Source organism: Myotis myotis, unplaced genomic scaffold (assembly GCF_014108235.1).
Source record: "Myotis myotis isolate mMyoMyo1 unplaced genomic scaffold, mMyoMyo1.p scaffold_m19_p_11, whole genome shotgun sequence".
NCBI classification, from domain to species: domain Eukaryota; kingdom Metazoa; phylum Chordata; class Mammalia; order Chiroptera; family Vespertilionidae; genus Myotis; species Myotis myotis.
In genome coordinates this window covers 52,685,930-52,702,740 of record NW_023416315.1, presented here as the reverse complement: position 1 = coordinate 52,702,740, position 16,811 = coordinate 52,685,930, and the positions used below count along the sequence as shown (strand labels likewise).

At 49.7% G+C, this 16,811-nt stretch overlaps 1 protein-coding gene across 5 annotated transcripts in view; it reads right to left on the bottom strand.

Moving 5' to 3' along the window:
• The window catches only part of DENND11 (DENN domain containing 11), a 51,405-nt gene that overhangs the window by 13,318 nt on the left and 21,276 nt on the right, over window positions 1-16,811 (bottom strand). For 3 of the 5 annotated variants that reach the window (XR_004970938.1, XR_004970936.1, XR_004970937.1), the window contains exons 4-9: window positions 12,677-12,830; window positions 10,361-10,499; window positions 9,056-9,187; window positions 8,722-8,872; window positions 8,074-8,142; window positions 5,884-6,095 (exon numbers count right to left, since the gene is read on the bottom strand). Coding sequence is in view for 2 of the 5 variants with exons in the window: in XM_036328515.1 (XP_036184408.1) it covers window positions 5,900-6,095; window positions 8,074-8,142; window positions 8,722-8,872; window positions 9,056-9,187; window positions 10,361-10,499; window positions 12,677-12,830 (841 nt within the window). In the remaining 3 variants the exon portion in view is untranslated. Of the gene's footprint in view, window positions 1-35; window positions 6,231-8,073; window positions 8,143-8,721; window positions 8,873-9,055; window positions 9,188-10,360; window positions 10,500-12,676; window positions 12,831-16,811 lie in introns of those variants that run through there. The other 2 variants (XM_036328515.1, XM_036328516.1) reach the window with 2 other exon arrangements.

The following is a 16,811-nucleotide window of genomic DNA, read 5'->3' as shown; positions in this document are numbered from 1 at the left end:
ATTTCTTGGACCAGGTAAAGGACTGCGCACACGTGTTCATGTTAAAATGTGAATTTTAATTGTAAAAATTATTTTCTGTAAATATAGTTATATCAGCCTCTCTACACACAACTTGGTTCAGATATATACAGATATGATATACACAGATGTTATTTGTACCACAGAACAAAATCAATTCAAGAAACACTTTGAAATTCAGGATAATCCTAACTTTCTCTAGGCCTTTAAAATTATCACCATTGAAAACAGAGCAAGAATAACATACCTATAAGCAGTAGTACTCAGGGTAAAATTTATCAACTGACGTACTGATGTCATAAGATGAGGTAAAGATTTGAAACAAAAGTAGACTCAGTTCCTCTTATTGCTATAACTCTTATACTGGGGTGTTAATCAAAATAGGGGCTGGACATTTAAGGTGACAAGGGACGTGCTTTTCCTAACTTGGGAAAAATAGGAAAATCTTTTCCAAAGCTACAACTTTTTCAGAAAAGGTTTATTTCTCAGACCCACAAAAAGTTTAGCCCACAAGCTTGGGGTAAATAAAGGATAGTACCTTTGTTTTCTACTCTATACCCCTAACGGCCCCTCCCACCCTGTCTGACAAAAGCCCAGAATCTATACCTCCCCTCACTGTGATCTTCCTAAGCACGCTAGACTGAAACACTTTTCCTGATGCCACTTCAAAAGTATGTTTATACTTTTATCTTTGCTTAATTTGCCCAGAGGAAGTTTTCACTCGAATGTCAAATTAGCAATCAACTAACTCAGTGACCTCTGTGTAGATTTGTCCTTTTTTGGATCATCTCTGGCCAATCTGTAATACCCTGCCCCGCCTTCCCAGCTATCCTTAGAAAGCAAAGCAAACTGATCTTCAGTCTAACTGGGCTTTCCACCGCAAACAGGTGATTCACACTGACCTCCCATTAAGTAATTCAAGTTTCTGAATGTAGGGCCTACTGCCTCTGGAAGCCCATGCTATGCTGAGCTTCTATAATAAACGGAAGAAATGAAAGCAGAGCTTTACTTCCCCATCATTACTTATACAGCATTAGAAAATGCTGACTTCCTTTCTTAATGTGCAGCTTCATCCAGCTGCCCCTGTTCTCCAGCTCCAAACGTGAGTTAAAGTGCCAGTTATAAAACTGCCTCCCACAGTCAAGAGGCCTAATCAGCATTATTCCATTTCCCCCCTTTGTACGAGAGTTTTACTTTAGGTTGGGGACTCTATGTCACCCTCCCTAGGACTGTCAGGTCTAACTCCTACAGAGTGCGACTAGATTTCACAGTCCTGCCCAGCCAGGGTGGCCCAGTGGTTGGGCATCAATCCATGAACCAAGAGGTCACAGGTTCAATTCCTGGTCAGGGCACATGCCCACTAGTGGGCATGCAAGGAGGCAGGTCAATGTTTCTCTATTCCTCTCCCTTCTCTCTCTAAAATGAATAAAAACATATGTATAAGAAAAAGATTTCACAGTCCTTGTTCACTCTCCAAAACATCTAAAGTCATAAAACTTTCATGGGGTCTCAGTTGCTTCTAAATTCCCAAACTGCCCATTTCTTCTACGATTACAGTTTGGAAATTTCCTTCCATTCTAACATTTGCATACTCATTTCATCACACAGTAATATTGATATAAAAATAAACTTCCATTTCTTATAAGAAAAAACATTAACTTAATTCACAGTTAGCCTTTCCCCATAATACTCAGTACTCCACTGGCTCCTGGGAACAGAGGTATATTAGTAACACAATGGAATATTAAAAATCCACAACTTGGGAGTAAAAGGAGCTCTTAACTCCTCTTCTGCTACCTGAATCAGAAAACGGTTTTCCTGAAATGCGGAGGGGGGGGGGGGGGGGGGGGGCCTGCGGATATAAGCATCTGGGTCTGCAGGATCCTCACTGGCTGCAGAACATGGTGGAGCTGAGCAGGGCAGGGGAAAGCCCGGGACTGGACTTTTCTTGGATCCTCCGCCCACTAGCGAGGAACCTAACGGAGATAAAGCTGTGCATGCGTGTTGGTCCCTAGATTAACTTTCTTGCTGTTTTCTGTCATCACACTAAGGCAAGTTCACTGCCAATCAGAACAATGTCTTATGATTTCCTCCCCTCCTGTACCTCTGCAAGAATGAGCTGCTCTGGGCCTGGAGAAAGCATCTTAGTCCATTCCCTGGGCCCTGTCGTTTCATAAAAAACACACCAGAAAAACAAACAAAAAAAGGTCCCTGAGGTCCGGTTCCGGCCTCTTCCCTGGAGGGCTCCTATACCACCATTAAAAGGTTAATTTGTTACTGCCCTTTGCAAAAGTTTCCCTAAAGGCCACAGTTTAAAGGTGAATAATCTCCTCTTTTATTTGTGCCTAAAGGGCTCTCGATGTATCAAGACAAATAGCTGGCTCCTCCTCCTCGCCACCAGCAGGAGAAACAGTGATTGAGCTGTGATTTAATTGAGCTTTGTCTTTATCCTCTAGCTAAAATATCACAGGCCGTTACACTGATAAATGAATCTTCACACACGGTATTTAGAATTACCTACACCCCATGCTACACTTAAATTCCCCATCTCGACTTTCACATGGAACCAAACAAGGTCAAGTTATAGATGCAAATTCCTATGCTAACTTATTTCCACCAATAAATACATCCCTGAATTCGGCTTCCCTGCCCCAGCCAACTGCAAGAAGAGGTGTCGCATGGATGAAGGATTTGGGAGGCACATGCCTCCTAACTCATGGAGTCACAATTTACTGAGGCCCAGGGCCCCAACTGGGCAGAACGTCATGCTCCACGAAAGCCAAAGCAAATTCTCAACAAACAACGTGGCCCAGACTTCAATTGGTAGGCGATAAGCCCGACCATTTCTGACTCCTTCCAAAGGCAGTCCCGAGCTAGAGGACAACTGGACATGGCGGCAAAGGCTGACTACTGCCATCTGCCAAGCCTGCAAACTGGAAAAACCCACTTTAACATCAGTAACCCCCACGCCTGGATTAGGCCTCACCAGGATTCTCGCAACCTGGAGTTTCTTCCAACACGACCTCAGGATGTCAGCGCAGTCCAGGAATCTCCGGTCAGCACTTCCCAGGATGGTTCCCGGCTCCCAGCACGACACAAGCTCAGGCTGAAAGTTGCCCAAGGGACCCGGCCAGTGGGGCCAGGGAGGGCTTGCTCCAGCAACAGCTCTAAGTCAAGGGGCCACACCCCAGGTTAAGTTTCCAACAGGTTCCAGGTCAGTGGTCGCGATAGGCATCCCTGCCCCCCCACTCCCAGCTTACAGACCGGGAAGGCAGGACCTCAAAGGATGCTCACCAACATCTTCCAGACGAAAGTGATGGTTTCTCAGTATTTCAACAGGGACAGAAAACCAAACCCAGGTGGCTTCCAGCTTCTGCCGCCGCCACCCAAGGATTCCTGCCTCAGACCTCACAAACTCATTCCCCTTCTAGGAAACAGGCAGCAAATCATGCTGGGCTGGGCTGCCCACGCGAGACAGTGGGGAGGAGGCAGGGGGATGACAGGTCCACAGCAAGCTTTCAAAGGGGAACCTCCACATCTCAATTGAAGCAAGAAATGCTCGGGAGATGAGAAACCGCTACAAAGGGAATACAGAGCCAGTGTGCACGCTGGTCAGCCAAGCAGAGGTGGCACCACACCCCCTTTCTAGTCCCATGAGGAAGCTGCAGGGCGGGGAAGGCCAGCAGGGAGGGGACAGACAAGTTCCGCTTTGGGGTCAGCTGGGGCCAGGTTCCCCATGACCTAAGACATGGCACAGCCTCGTATGTATGTTCCCCACTGGGGCACCCAGACCCCAGACCCCTACATGGCATGAGGGTGGGCGCACGGACATGCCAGACAGATGGCTGCCCACAGCAGTGAGTTGAGCGAAGCCCAGAGCCCCTGACCCACCATTCAAAGGGAACTCCAGGAGCCTCATTTTCACCCCACCACCTGTACCTCAGCACTTCCGAGCTCCGAGTTTATAAGATCACAGACACAAGTGTTCGCATGCACAGACTGGAGCCGAAGTGCTGAAAAGGCATTCTTCCAACACACTCCCCAGTTCCACAGAAACAGCGTCTGCCCGTGTCCTCCACGGGAATCTGCCCTGCCCTTCCACCCCCACCCCTGCTCCAGCCACCCACCCCAGCTTTGCACCCCTGAACCTTCTGCACACCACCGACAGTAACCAGGACTCGGCCCGGTGAGAAGGCCGCCCCGAGCTGAGAGAGGGCGCTCCTCTAGGAAAACGGCAGGGCAGCTCCCGCTTGCACACGGATGTTTTCTTCTATAAACACACATACTATTGACATGACTGCAGGGAGAGAAATGTACTGCACGGTCTACATTTCAATGCCCACGCTTATTTACATATTTACAGAAAAGGCACTGCCTTGATGACTCGATGCCTGTTGGCGGTCCCACGTGTGCATTTCTGTAGCCTTGAATTCCTTCGGAAGGAGCCACAGTGAAAACAGCTCAGTCATGCGACTCACCCATTGGAAGGTTATTTCTCTCTGCTGTGTGCATTAGCCTGGCCACAGATACGACACACTGATGGCTATTCCGGTAACAGCCAGGCAGGAAAGGGGTAGGGGAAGGAATTATTTCCTTAAGTCAAAATCCTAAATTACAGCCCTAAGACTACTCACAGGAGCCGGCTTCCTATGTCACAATCGCTACCTCACCGAAGCTGACATCCATCCATAGAACGCCCAGCCAAAGCGAACAGGCAGGGACCGATGGGAGCTGTCCGGACCGAAACCTCTGAGAGGAAAGCAGAAACTCACCTGATACCTCGGTTCCCGAACGCTCTCCCGGGAAAGGCACTGTCATATTTGCTAACAAACCTGATAGGTCCCTGTCCCCAGTTACTTAGCTCAAGGAACATCCTCTCTGCAGGAGGAGCTCTGAGGCTCCATGCCAGCCCACGGTCTTGCTAATGTGCTCTCAGCTCGGTGTTAACCAGCTCGGATCCCGGCTGGATTACAGAAGCCAGGGAGGCTCTGCTTTGATCCGAGTCTCCTGGTCACGCCTCCAGAGGGCTCACCCGGATGAAGGAACATCTTCTATCCTGCACCTCAATTCCTCCATCTTTGGGCAACAAATGCTACTCTTTAAAAATACCCAAATTATTCCAAGAGGATGGGTAGCCCTTGAGACTGAATTGGAAAATGAATTTGCCAACCCATCCCGAGAGGGGGATTCTGAGGAGGAGGACTCCTGCACTGAGTGGCCGCCAAGAACTGGGAGGAGTCTAGGCTGACTGACAAGGAGCCTCTCCCTGTCGCCCGGTCCCAGGAGAAGCTCGTACTCGGGGTCGGAAACATCCTTCTGTCCCACTCAGACCTCTACTCACAGGAAGACACAGATTTGTCCTAATGAACAGGAAAATGGATCTCACCCCCAGCCTGGACTCTCAGAACTGATGACCTTGAAAGGTCACCTGGTCTAGCTTCCGCCACGGGGGACACCCACGACCACACTTAGGGAAGACGTGGTCTCATCCTTGAATCCATTGCAGGCCACAGGCCACACAGAGTTCCGGAACAGTCCACCTGTGTCTCCAGAGATCAGCCCACTCCTAGCGACACTTGGCCTTTGCCGCATCTCAGGGCATTCAACAAGGAGAGGAGAAAGTCAACGCTGATGAGAACACCCGAGACCAAAGCAGGCAGCAACTCTGGGAGAAGGCGGCAGACTCCAGCGTCCTGCCGAAGCAGCACACAGACCACGGCAGTCTCATCTCACCTCTCCAGAGCAAGGGAAGAACGGCGATTGCAAAAATTACATCGGTTGGAAAGTATAAACAATATCCCCTTTGTGTCCACTTAATAAAAAGTGAGCCCTCGGGGGCCTGGCGGAGTCCCGCGAACAGCTCACCAGCCCGGCTCCACTCCTATGGGCAGCAGGGGTTGTCGATGACCAACATGACATCGATGCCGTAGGCCTCCAGCAGGTCCATGAGGAAGCTGCGGTCGCCCTGGGGGTCCAGGCCCATGCCCCGCGCATGCTCGGCTGTCAGAGTTTTGTCCTGACTGGCGGACACCTCCAGCAGCGTCTGGAATATCCGGTTGTTTTGCTCGAGGAAAAACCTGCATTCCCGAGACGAGACACAGAAGAGGGAGGGCAGAAAAGACAAGAAGCTCACCAGAGAGTCCCGCCTGGGGAACCAGGCCACACTGTCTTGTTGAATATACCTTTCAATGGTTTCAAAAAGTCAGAAATCTCTTTTAAAAAAGAAAACAGGACCAAAGTTAAACGGAAGGGTTATTCAAGTACGACTAAGGTTTGCAAAGAAAACACTGGCATTAATCCCGGTATGATCAGGGGAATCTCTGAGCAAGTGATGGCCTGCTGGGAGGGGACCAGAAGGTTAAACAGTCTGGGGGAGGGGGGGGCGTGCTGTGTTCCTCTCTGTGCTTAGTCACAGGGGAGTTAAGACAACAATGGAGCTCCAGTTCTGAGGTCAGGCCCTTCAGAGAGAAACAAATGCACCTTCTGAGCCTGGGCTGGGTAACAGCGGCGGCAGGAGGCTCTGAAACGACTGACGCCTGGGCCTCTGCAGGCCTCGCTGGCCCACACGGATGCCCACGTTAAAGGTGCAGCTCGGAGGAGCTGCGGTGGGCGTGGGGCGCTCTGAAACCAGCAAGGCTGCGCGTGACAGGTGAGGGAGACACCGAGCCACGCTGCAGGAACCAGCACTGCCACAGCTGACCATCATCCTTGGTGTCTGTTTCCCTTTGATTACTTTTTAAACATTATTCAGAGCATGCTCTCATGTCACTGATTTGCAGAGCCACAGGAATATGTGAACCGTGCCCAGAGAAGGCATTCGGTGCCCAGGCTGCTCGGCTGGGTCCCACAGTGCTCTCGGGCGGGCTCTGCAACGGCCATCATGGCCAAGGACGCTGTGGACGCCCAGGAACTCCAGGTACCAGGGAAGGTGTCAACCCTTGAGGAGACCATTCCCAGGTACTCTGACACCTCAACACTTTATCAGGATCACAGTCCTGCACTTTGTTGAAATATCAATATTACATTTTCAACACCAAAGTCATAGAGGGTTCTCACTGCAAGCTCTCCCCCCCACCCCCCACCCAATCCAGAACAGGGCGCAGGGAGACCACACCCCACCCAGGACGGGGCACAGGAAGCAGCCGCACCTCTGTTCTCCTCACTGAGCGCTAGTTCAAAGCTGCTCAGGAATGAAGCCGATGCTCTGAGGGATACAGGCTGGGCTCCCACCCTGACCACCAACAGATCTGGGGGGGCATGATTTCATTAGGTTCAGGGGTTAAATTTTCAGATTATCCCATAAGATTCAGTGCAAAGAACTGCTCTACTCAAAGGCAGCAGCGGAGGAGAAGTCCCTGAGTCCTGAGGGACAAACAGCTCCTATGCAGTGACCATCCTGCAAATGCCCAACAGGACAAACCCCAGGACCCCATTTCCTCTTAATGATCTTCCCCTGCTTTTTTCCTTAGCTCCTCTGGGCCCCCCACTAATAGCATGTCGGGGTTCCGGGCTGACTGTATGGAGCCCAGCTCTGAGTGCCCTGGGCAGTGGGAAGGAAAAAGGGGACGTGCAGTTAACCTGACAAGCTTGGGGGCACATGGCAGCCTGACAAGCTCACTGACCAAAAGTGACCCCATGGGATGGTCTGACCACCAGATCCTAACTGGGCAGGTCACGGCAGGCAGTCCCCCCCCAGGCCCACAGCTCCTCAGCAAAGGTCGGACTCTGCCTTATGTGAGCTCGTCCACTGTTGTCATGTAGCTCGGAAAACACACAATCAGTGGGCTTCAGGCACCGTCCTTCCGTCTCCTCCTTTAATTCTAATGCATAAAATAAGCTGCAAAACTGCCATTCTCCAGAGCATTTGAGATTTTGCTTCCCAGCAATTGTTTGGCTCAAAGTCAAAAATTACCTACAGGTTTGTATATTTCTTACATGGGCAGAAGCAATGAGGGACCTCCCTGGCCTGCAGCGTGACCTGGGAGGGATCCAGCGTACAGCGCTGGTGCTAATGGAGCCCTCAGGGAGGCCCCACAGCCCAGCCCAGCGACTTACAGCACAAAGAGGTCCTCTTCACATGGGCCGTAGTCCCCCTCCACCTCCTGGGAGTACAGCAGCGTCTGCCTGTTGTAGGGAAGCACCATGAGACTCTGCAGGGCTGCAAGGTCTCTGTCATCGGCAAGGTCATCGTGAGGGCGTCCACACAGACCACTTCCACCCAGGAACGAGGAGGACCCAGAGCAGGTCCCCCATCCAAAGGCAGGGAGAGAAGGGGCCGGACATGAATAAATAGGACTGGGAGTCAAACCCTGGGTCCAGGGCCGGGTCTGGCCCTGTGTCACCTCAAGCAAGTGGCAATCCTTCCCATTTGCCCATCAGGTGGGATGCTAATGAGGCCACTGGTTGTGCAGGACAGTGAACTGCAGAGCATTATGAAGCAGCTCGGTACTGTGGTGCACACGCCAAATGCTCCAGGCCTGGCCTCTGCTCTGCAGATTCAAGTCCATTAGAAAGCAGCTCCCCACGCAATCTGCTATGCTATCAGGAGGCTGTGCTGGGCCCCGCTTCATCACCGCCCATTGCCCAGGCCTGCCATATGCTCTGAGGGGAGGGGTGGGCTGGAAGGGATGGCAGAGACCCGGTCCAGGAGTCCCACCTGGGGACATCTCCCTGAGGGCACTGCCGGGGCTGCCTGGGCTCTACCTCTGCTCGTTGAGCCGCCGGTACTTCTCCCGGTCGGCGCTGTTGATCTTCAGCAGGGGCTGCAGGTGGTCGTGGTGTGTCTTCACATTCTGGTTGTCCACGTAGACATCGTACAGCTCCCGCTTCTCCTCGAAAATCTTCTCCGTGGTGCCTGTGAGACCCGAGGGCAGGAGCTGGACCCGGAGGCCGTCACCGAGGGCACCAGCCCACCCACCGGGGAACAGGAGCTCAGGAGCCTGAGTCCCTGAGAAGGGCCCCTGGGGAGCCGGGAAGCTGTGGAAAGTACTCGGGGCAGGGGCGTGTGGGCAGGAGGCGGGGAGAGCTCCGTACTCACAGGCCACATAGGACACCTCTACCTCCAGGTTCTCAATGTCAGCCACGTTCACATAGAAGAAAGGCTTGGACTCGGGAATGGTGCCCCCGAGGCCGGGCAGGGAGACGTTGGCCAGGCAGCAGCAGCAGTATACTGTGGGGACGGAGACAGTGAGGGGAAAGTCTGTCCCTCCCAGCCCCTCCGCCTGCGAAGCCGCCGGCCCTCTCTGAGCCCTTAGCCTCCAAGGATGCTATGGAAGGCTTTGCTCTATGCTGCCCAGGCGTCTGAGTAGCGGGTGGTCCTGATTCCAAGGAGGTGATAGGAGCCTGTTAGGTACCGCAGCAGAACTGAGGTCCTCAAGGCCACGCCAGTGATGGTCTACGAGACCCAGTGGGCAGGTCTCAGTCTTCCCTATGCTAGGGCTTGCGTAGGACGGGGCGCTGCTGACCTGACCTCCTCAACATTCACACCTACTATGACCTCCACCTTCTGGCCCCTTCCTCCTGACAGTCCCACCTCAGGAAGACCTTCTGTCTTCCTCCTTATGGTTCACTTCCTGAGCTTCTCTTCTCTCCCTCTCCCCATGGATGCTGTCCATCATATGGTGATCAGCCCAACATTCCCCCAGGGTCCTGACCCAACTACACCAGTGCCTGGTGGACATCTGGAGAAGGCCTCACAGCACACACTCACCATGTCCAAAGTTCACTCTCATACCACCTGCTCCTCCTCAGTCCCCATCTGGTGGCCCCAACATCCTTGTCATCCTAGACCCGTGGTTGGCAAACTGCAGCTCACGAGCCACATGCAGCATTTTGGCCCCTTGAGTGTGGCTCTTCCTAAGCCTTAGGAGTACCCTAATTAAGTTAATAACAATGTACCTACCTATATAGTTTAAATTTAAAAAATTTGGCTTTCAAAAGAAATTTCAATCATTGTACTGTTGATATTTGGCTCTGTTGACTAATGAGTTTACCGACCACTGCCCTAGACTCTTCCTCCATTACAACCTCACACATATCAGAACCTTACAACCCAGCCACACACCAAATGCTGTCAAGCTTATCTCTTAACTACAATCCATCTTCTCTGCTCTAATCCAGACCCTTATCTGTCACGGGACCCTGGCACATCACCCAGTGCATTTTCTGCATTGCCACGAGTCCACGTTCTAAATCCAGATCCAACCAGGTCACTCCAGGCTTAAAACTCTGGCCCCCTCCCTTATTGTGGCCCAGAACCTTCTGAACTTGGTCAACAATGGAAGGACTCAAGCATTTGCCCTGGGGAACTCAGGAAGAGCCTCTGACATTGGCCTCTAGTTACCTCGATAGCACACGACACCCACAGGAGGGGGAGAAAATATCAGAATGCGCTTTCTAAGTAAGGCAAATTTCCAAAGAATGAGGATCTGTTCTCCAAAGAACTTAATAAACTGAGACATGCAGCCAGCTGGGTGTGTGATCTGAAAAAATAAAAAGGGAGGAATAGCTTGTTAGAAATGTCATTTTAAAAATATTCAAACAATAAAAACAATCACAATAATTCAAACACTTGGAAGCTGAATAGCATACTATTAAACAATGAGTGGGTTACCAAAGAGATCAAAGAAGAAATTAAAAAACATCCTGGAAACAAATGACAATGAAAACACACAATCCAAAATCTTTGGGACACAGTGAAAGCAGTGTTGAGAGGGAGGTTCATAGCATTACAGTCCTACCTCAAAAAACAAGAAATACTGGTAATAAACCATCTAACTCTGCAACTTGAAGAATTAGAAAAGAGCAACAAGAAAATCCCAGAGTGAGCAGAAGGAAATAATAAAGATCAGAGCAGAAATAAATGACATAGAGACCAAAAAAAATACAAAAGATCAATAAAACCAAAAGCTGGTTCTTTGAAAGGATGAACAAGATTGATGAACCTCTAGCCAGGCTCACCAAGAAGCAAAGAGGGAGGACCCAAATAAACAAAATCAGAAATGAAAGAGGCGAAATAACAACAGACCCCAAAGAAACACAAAGAATCATAAAAAAGTACTATGAGCAACTCTATTCCAACAAACTGGTCAATCTAGAAGAAATGGACATATTCCTACAAAAAATATTCAATACAGGCGGGTGTGAACCCCTCTAAAATAAACCCCAAAGTATAACCAAACAGATGCAGGTTACTTCCACATAAAGTGATAGTTTCCTCTTTCAAAGTCCCACCTTTAAATTAGATGCCTATCACTCAACAGCTCCCCTGACACACTGAAGTTTGAGTTCAAGGGTCACTAACTACTTTACTCAGGAGAGATAGGTGCTGGGGAAACAGGACTGAACGAAACTTCTTAAGAGTCATAAATAGAAGTATCTGATGTGACCGTACACCCCAGCAAGAACATTTGACTCACAAACATTACTGGACACTGCAAGGTATAAAATGATGAGCAAAGGGTCCCAAAATAGGTCCCCAAATGTATGGGGACCCAGCTGCTGTGCAGAATGAGGTCTCTGCGAAGGCCACTGGCCGCCTCTGAGCCCTCAGCCTTCAAGGATGCTATTGAGGGCTTTGCTCTGTGCTGTCCAGGTACCTGAGTAACCAGGTGGTCCTGCATTCTGAGGTCACCAGGAGGAAGACCCACAGGGCCTGCTGGCGGAACAGTCCACTGCACTTCAACTGCAACCATCCCTCCTTTCATGGTAAACACAGGAGCCTGTCACTCGGTCAGTAAGGTACGGAGGCCCTCAGTCCAAAACCCTCAAGGAACTCAATGCTCCCAACAACAACGTGAGCTCAGAAGTGGGTACACTTCCCCAGTCGAGCCTTCAGATGAGACTCAAACCTTGACTGACACCTTAACTGTGGTCTCACAAGAGATCATGAAGCAGAGTACCCAGCTAAGCCGTACCTGATTCCTGACCCACAGAAACTGTGAGATGATAAATATGCACTGGTTGAAACCATTAATTTGGGAGCCACTGTTGGCCATGCCTTCCCTCAGTTTGGAGTCAGCATCCCTCACTTTCTGCCTATCCAAACACTTCAGGGATCACCTCCTCTTCCAAAAAGCCTTCCCTGATTTCTCCCTTAAACTCATGACATAATTTCCATCAGGAAGGAAGCTCAAGGTTTCTGAAGTATCTTGTGACCACCTACAAGGTCACAAGTTCATAGTCATCTTTTTCCCTCCCAACACCTAACACTTGGCCAGGTGTTTTCTTAACTGTAAACAAATATATCCTAGTACAAAGGCAAAGTACTTCAGAAAAAATACACAATAAAGCAATATGCAAAAAAATCTAATAAAAAAATGTGACACCCGCTGTAACTCTTCATCATTAGCTCAAATGTCTGACTTTAAAATGTCTGAATCAATAGACTCAAAACCACCTCTTTCCCCCAGAATCCACCCAGACTGGCCTATCAATACGATTTTGCACAAAGATTATGAAGGGTCTAGAAAGCACAGTGTTTAAGGTAACTTGCTTTATGTTTTAAAAGAACCCAAATGCTAGTTAGCAATCCTACTCTATCAAAAGTGGACGTTGGGCACGAGCCCAAGACATAAATTCCTTATTAATTAAAAACACAAGTAAGCACTACTGTATGCAGACACAAGCCCAAAACGTGCGAGAGTACAGCAGACCTCACCTTCATCTCTGGGTACATGTACCGGTGGATGGAAGGCAGCCAGTAGACGGGGGGCAGGCTGCCGCCCCTCCCAGGACCAGCATGGAGCACCCCTTTCTTGTCCTCGTAGAAGGCAGCCAGATGGGAGTAATGTCCTGGCATCTCCAGTTGGTGTCTGCAAACAGGCACATGCAGGTTGAGATCGAGACCTGGTGGCTGCCACAGCTCTATCCCTCACCCCCCACCCCCACGTCCCCGCCCCAAGGGCTGTAATACTTAGGGGCAAAGGCCCTGATAAACTGAAAAGACCCATTTTCTGAGGTTGCCCGGGACGCCCCTTGGGAATTACAGGAGATCATTAGGAAAAACTCCAACATGGGATCTGATACTCCCTGACAGGTGGGGGACGCATTCCCCTGCTCACGGGGAACAGGCAGAATTCTCAGACTGTGACAAATGTCTATTGTTCCTGGGCGAGGTGTGCTAACCACTGTGTGGGGCTTCCCAGAGCCTGGCTGTGGGCCTGAGAAGGGGGGCCTGGGAAGACCACGATCCCTGCTCTGAGCTACTCTTTGTTGAGAAATCATGCTTGCGGCTTTGTTGTTGTGAGAGAGTAAGAGGAAGCTGTGTCTCAAACAAGAGGAAACAATTATCAGATGTCACTAAGGGCTCAGAATTTCCGTACCAAGTAATGAATAAAAAGCTCAGAATCTCTTCCTCCCCTCCCGCCTTCCCCACTTGGGATGGCAGAGCCTGGTGGCGGGCAGCCCTGCCAACTGACCTCAAATCAAGAAAGCTGCCTGGAGGCCCTGGACCACTTGGACAATGGGGATTCTGCCTTCACGGTGAATGCGGGAGTGCAGGGAGTACCATTTGGCACTATGTTTAATGGGGGTGTTAAGAGTTGAACTGTGCCCCCACCAAAAAATATGTTGGAGTTCTAACCCCCAGCACCTCAGAATGTGACCTTATTTGGAAACTAGTGACCTGGTGCACGGATTCATGCGCATTGAAAAGAAATTAATTAGAAGGTGGCTGGTGGGGCAGGATTGGGCGAGAGGGGCTGAACATGCCCTGGAGCCAACATCCCACGGTCCCTCCGCAGTGTCTTTGGAGTGAGCAGGGTCCCCCCGGCAGGTGGGGTCCCTTGGCCTGGCCTGCGGGGATAAGGCCGAAACCGGCTCTCTGACATCCCCCAAGGGGTCCCAGAGTGCGAGAGGGCACTCTGCAAAGTTGCTATCATACAGCAGGTGGAACACAAACTCAAGTGCAGTAAACCAAATTCCGGGCCAACAGTGCCCCAGCAACAACATAACCCATGGCCGAAGGTGGAATTGCACGGCCCCGCGAGGAATCAGGCTCCCTCCTCTCTGGTTTTGGGGTGTGTCACCCGAGAACCGCCTCTGCCAAGTCACTGCAGCTTGGCAGCTCCTGCGTTGAGCATCTGCCTCCTGGTGGTCAGTGCACATCATAGCTACCAGTCAGACAGACACTTAGCATATTAGCCTTTTATATATATAAATAGGGTCTGCACAGATAATTAAGGTGAGTCTTAACCCAATGTGACTGGGTTCCTTATAAAAAGGGGAGATTTGGACACAGCCACGCACACGCAGTGAGGATGCCATGAGAAGATGAAGGCAGAGAGCAGGAGTGATCACCTACAAGCCGTGAAGGCAAGGCCGCCAGCAAACCCCACTCGGAGAGGCAAAGACACATCACCCCTCCCAGCCTCGCAGGAGCCAGCCCTACTAGCACCCTGATTGTATTCTTTGGCGTCGGACTGTGAGAAACACATTTCTGTTCTAAGTCACCCAGTTTTTGGTACTTTGATAAGGTAACCCTAGGACACTGACATAGTGGGAATAAAATAGGCACCTACACCTTTTTAGCCCATTTGTGCTTTCTCAGCACCCTACAATTTCCTCCCACTGCAACAAAAAGAATCCAAATCTAGCTTTATCGCGCAAGGGGAGGCTCCTGTAATTACGGCTGGCACATCGAAGACTAACACAGGCAACCCCCCAAACTGTCACTGTTGCTGACGGCAAACGCTGACACAGACCACTGGACCCAAGACTTTCATCGTCCAACCAGGTCCACTCCAGAGTGACCAGCGGCCCCAGCCTGAGGCCACGGCTGCCACTTCACCTTGAGGTGCCAGGCAAGTCACTACACTTTCCAAAATCCGCTTTCTCTTTCCTTAAAATGCAGATGGTACGTTTCAGTACAGACCGGCACCGCCTCGAGAGGGCTTACTTTGAGATGTAAATGAAATGAAGTAGAAAAGGTGCCTCACGCCATTTGTGACACGTCAGTCACGCACACATCAGTCCCAGGGATCCTGCAGCAGCTAGCCAGGCACACAGGGAGGGCTCAGAAACCAGGGGGCTGGGGAAGGTTCTGGGCAAGCCCAGGAGGAGACCTTCAGGCAAATTTACATTTTAAAAGAAAAAAACATCAGCTCCATTCAGTGAATGATCACTAAAATACATGTCTCCGGAGTAACAGCTCTCTAACCCGGGGGCTCCTATACGGTCTGTTTTAAGCTCTGCCCAGGGTTTATAATCACTGCTTTCACTCTTACAAAAACGTTCGTGTGGATGGGAAATCCGCAGTGACTCACTCAGTTGTGTTTGTCTATCTGAGCAGATGGCAGATTTCAGACACTCTTCAGGGCTGTGGGTGAAACTGAGGCAAGTTTGATAAATACAAAATAACCCAAAGACAAGATTACGTTCAAGGGTGTTTTCATTAGGACCTAATTTCCCTAAAGAGAGGAGTGAGATTCATTTACTGGTTTTTTAGAACTGTATTTTCCATGTTAAAGGGGGTAATTTATGTAATGCTTTATTGTTTTCTCGGTTCATTGGTGATTTGCTGCTCCACTGACTGTTCTGTTTGGCTGCATTAAATGCTATGCTTGAACCAAGACTCTAAAGAAAAGCTGAGTCAGGGTCGCTTAGACAAAAAGCTGGCTTCAGGGTCCTGTCCTCTGACCGCCTCAGACACTCCCAGCTGATGGAGCGGAGTGGGCAGGAATATGAAACGTAGAATATGAACATCGACATCAACACAAATTGGCAGTTCCTGCGTAATTGGTAAACAGCTGTGGTAGGAAAGCCTCAAAATTTAAACACTATAGATTTTGTAATAAACAAGATTGATCATCAAACCATAATACCAAGATAAACTGAAAGGTGCTGCAACAAAATTCAGTGCTAGAAGGTAAAGGGGGCGTCAAAGATGCAGGAGACCTCCTGGTGATCTGACCTAGGAGGATGCACAGATTAAGAAACTACCACCATGCATCTATGCAGATGTCCAAGAGGCGTGACATGGTAAAAGCTGACGAGTAATGGACACGATACTAGTACATGCTACTGATATGAAGCTCAGGCTTCTGGGCCAGATCAAGGATCCCGGCAGGACCAGAGACACTGGCGGTCTGAAATGCACAGCCCCTTCACGGATACGGACGTGTATGAGACCATGCAGACTTCCACTGCGGCTCTCCCTGCCTTCCCCCACCACACCCAGCAACAAGGCACCCGGCGTAAGAACGAGAGATGCCGCTGGGCAACGACTACACCATCACTCAGGTGTATATATATCTTCTGGCTTTGCAAGTGCAGGAAAACACGCATTTCCATGGACTGCTGGTGCAGGTCCAAATGGTACCATCTTCTGCAGGGTCACTTGCAATGTCTATTAAATTGTACACTGTATACACCCTTGACCTGAGGGCTCCATTTCCAGGAATGTGGCCTAAAGAGCTCCATATACGGATGTGAACAATCATTTACTTACAGGGATGCTCATATTATAGTGGTGAAAAAATAAGAAAGAATCTAGAAGCCCCCAAATGGTGAAACAGTTACATAAATTGTGATCATCTATATGCTGAAATGCAATGAAACCACCAAAATGACGGTGAGGACTTTAGTATAACCTAATATACTAAAAGGTTAGAAAATTTAGATAGTGAATGACTTGGGTTATTTTTTTAATTAACATATATGTGCTTATTTATAAAAGGGCAAAAGACTAGAAGGATATAAATGTTAACAGTAGATATGTCCAGCTGGTGGTATCATGTTCTTTTTTTCTTGGAATTTTGTGTCTATTTTTCAAAGATTTCTATGTTAAGTATATG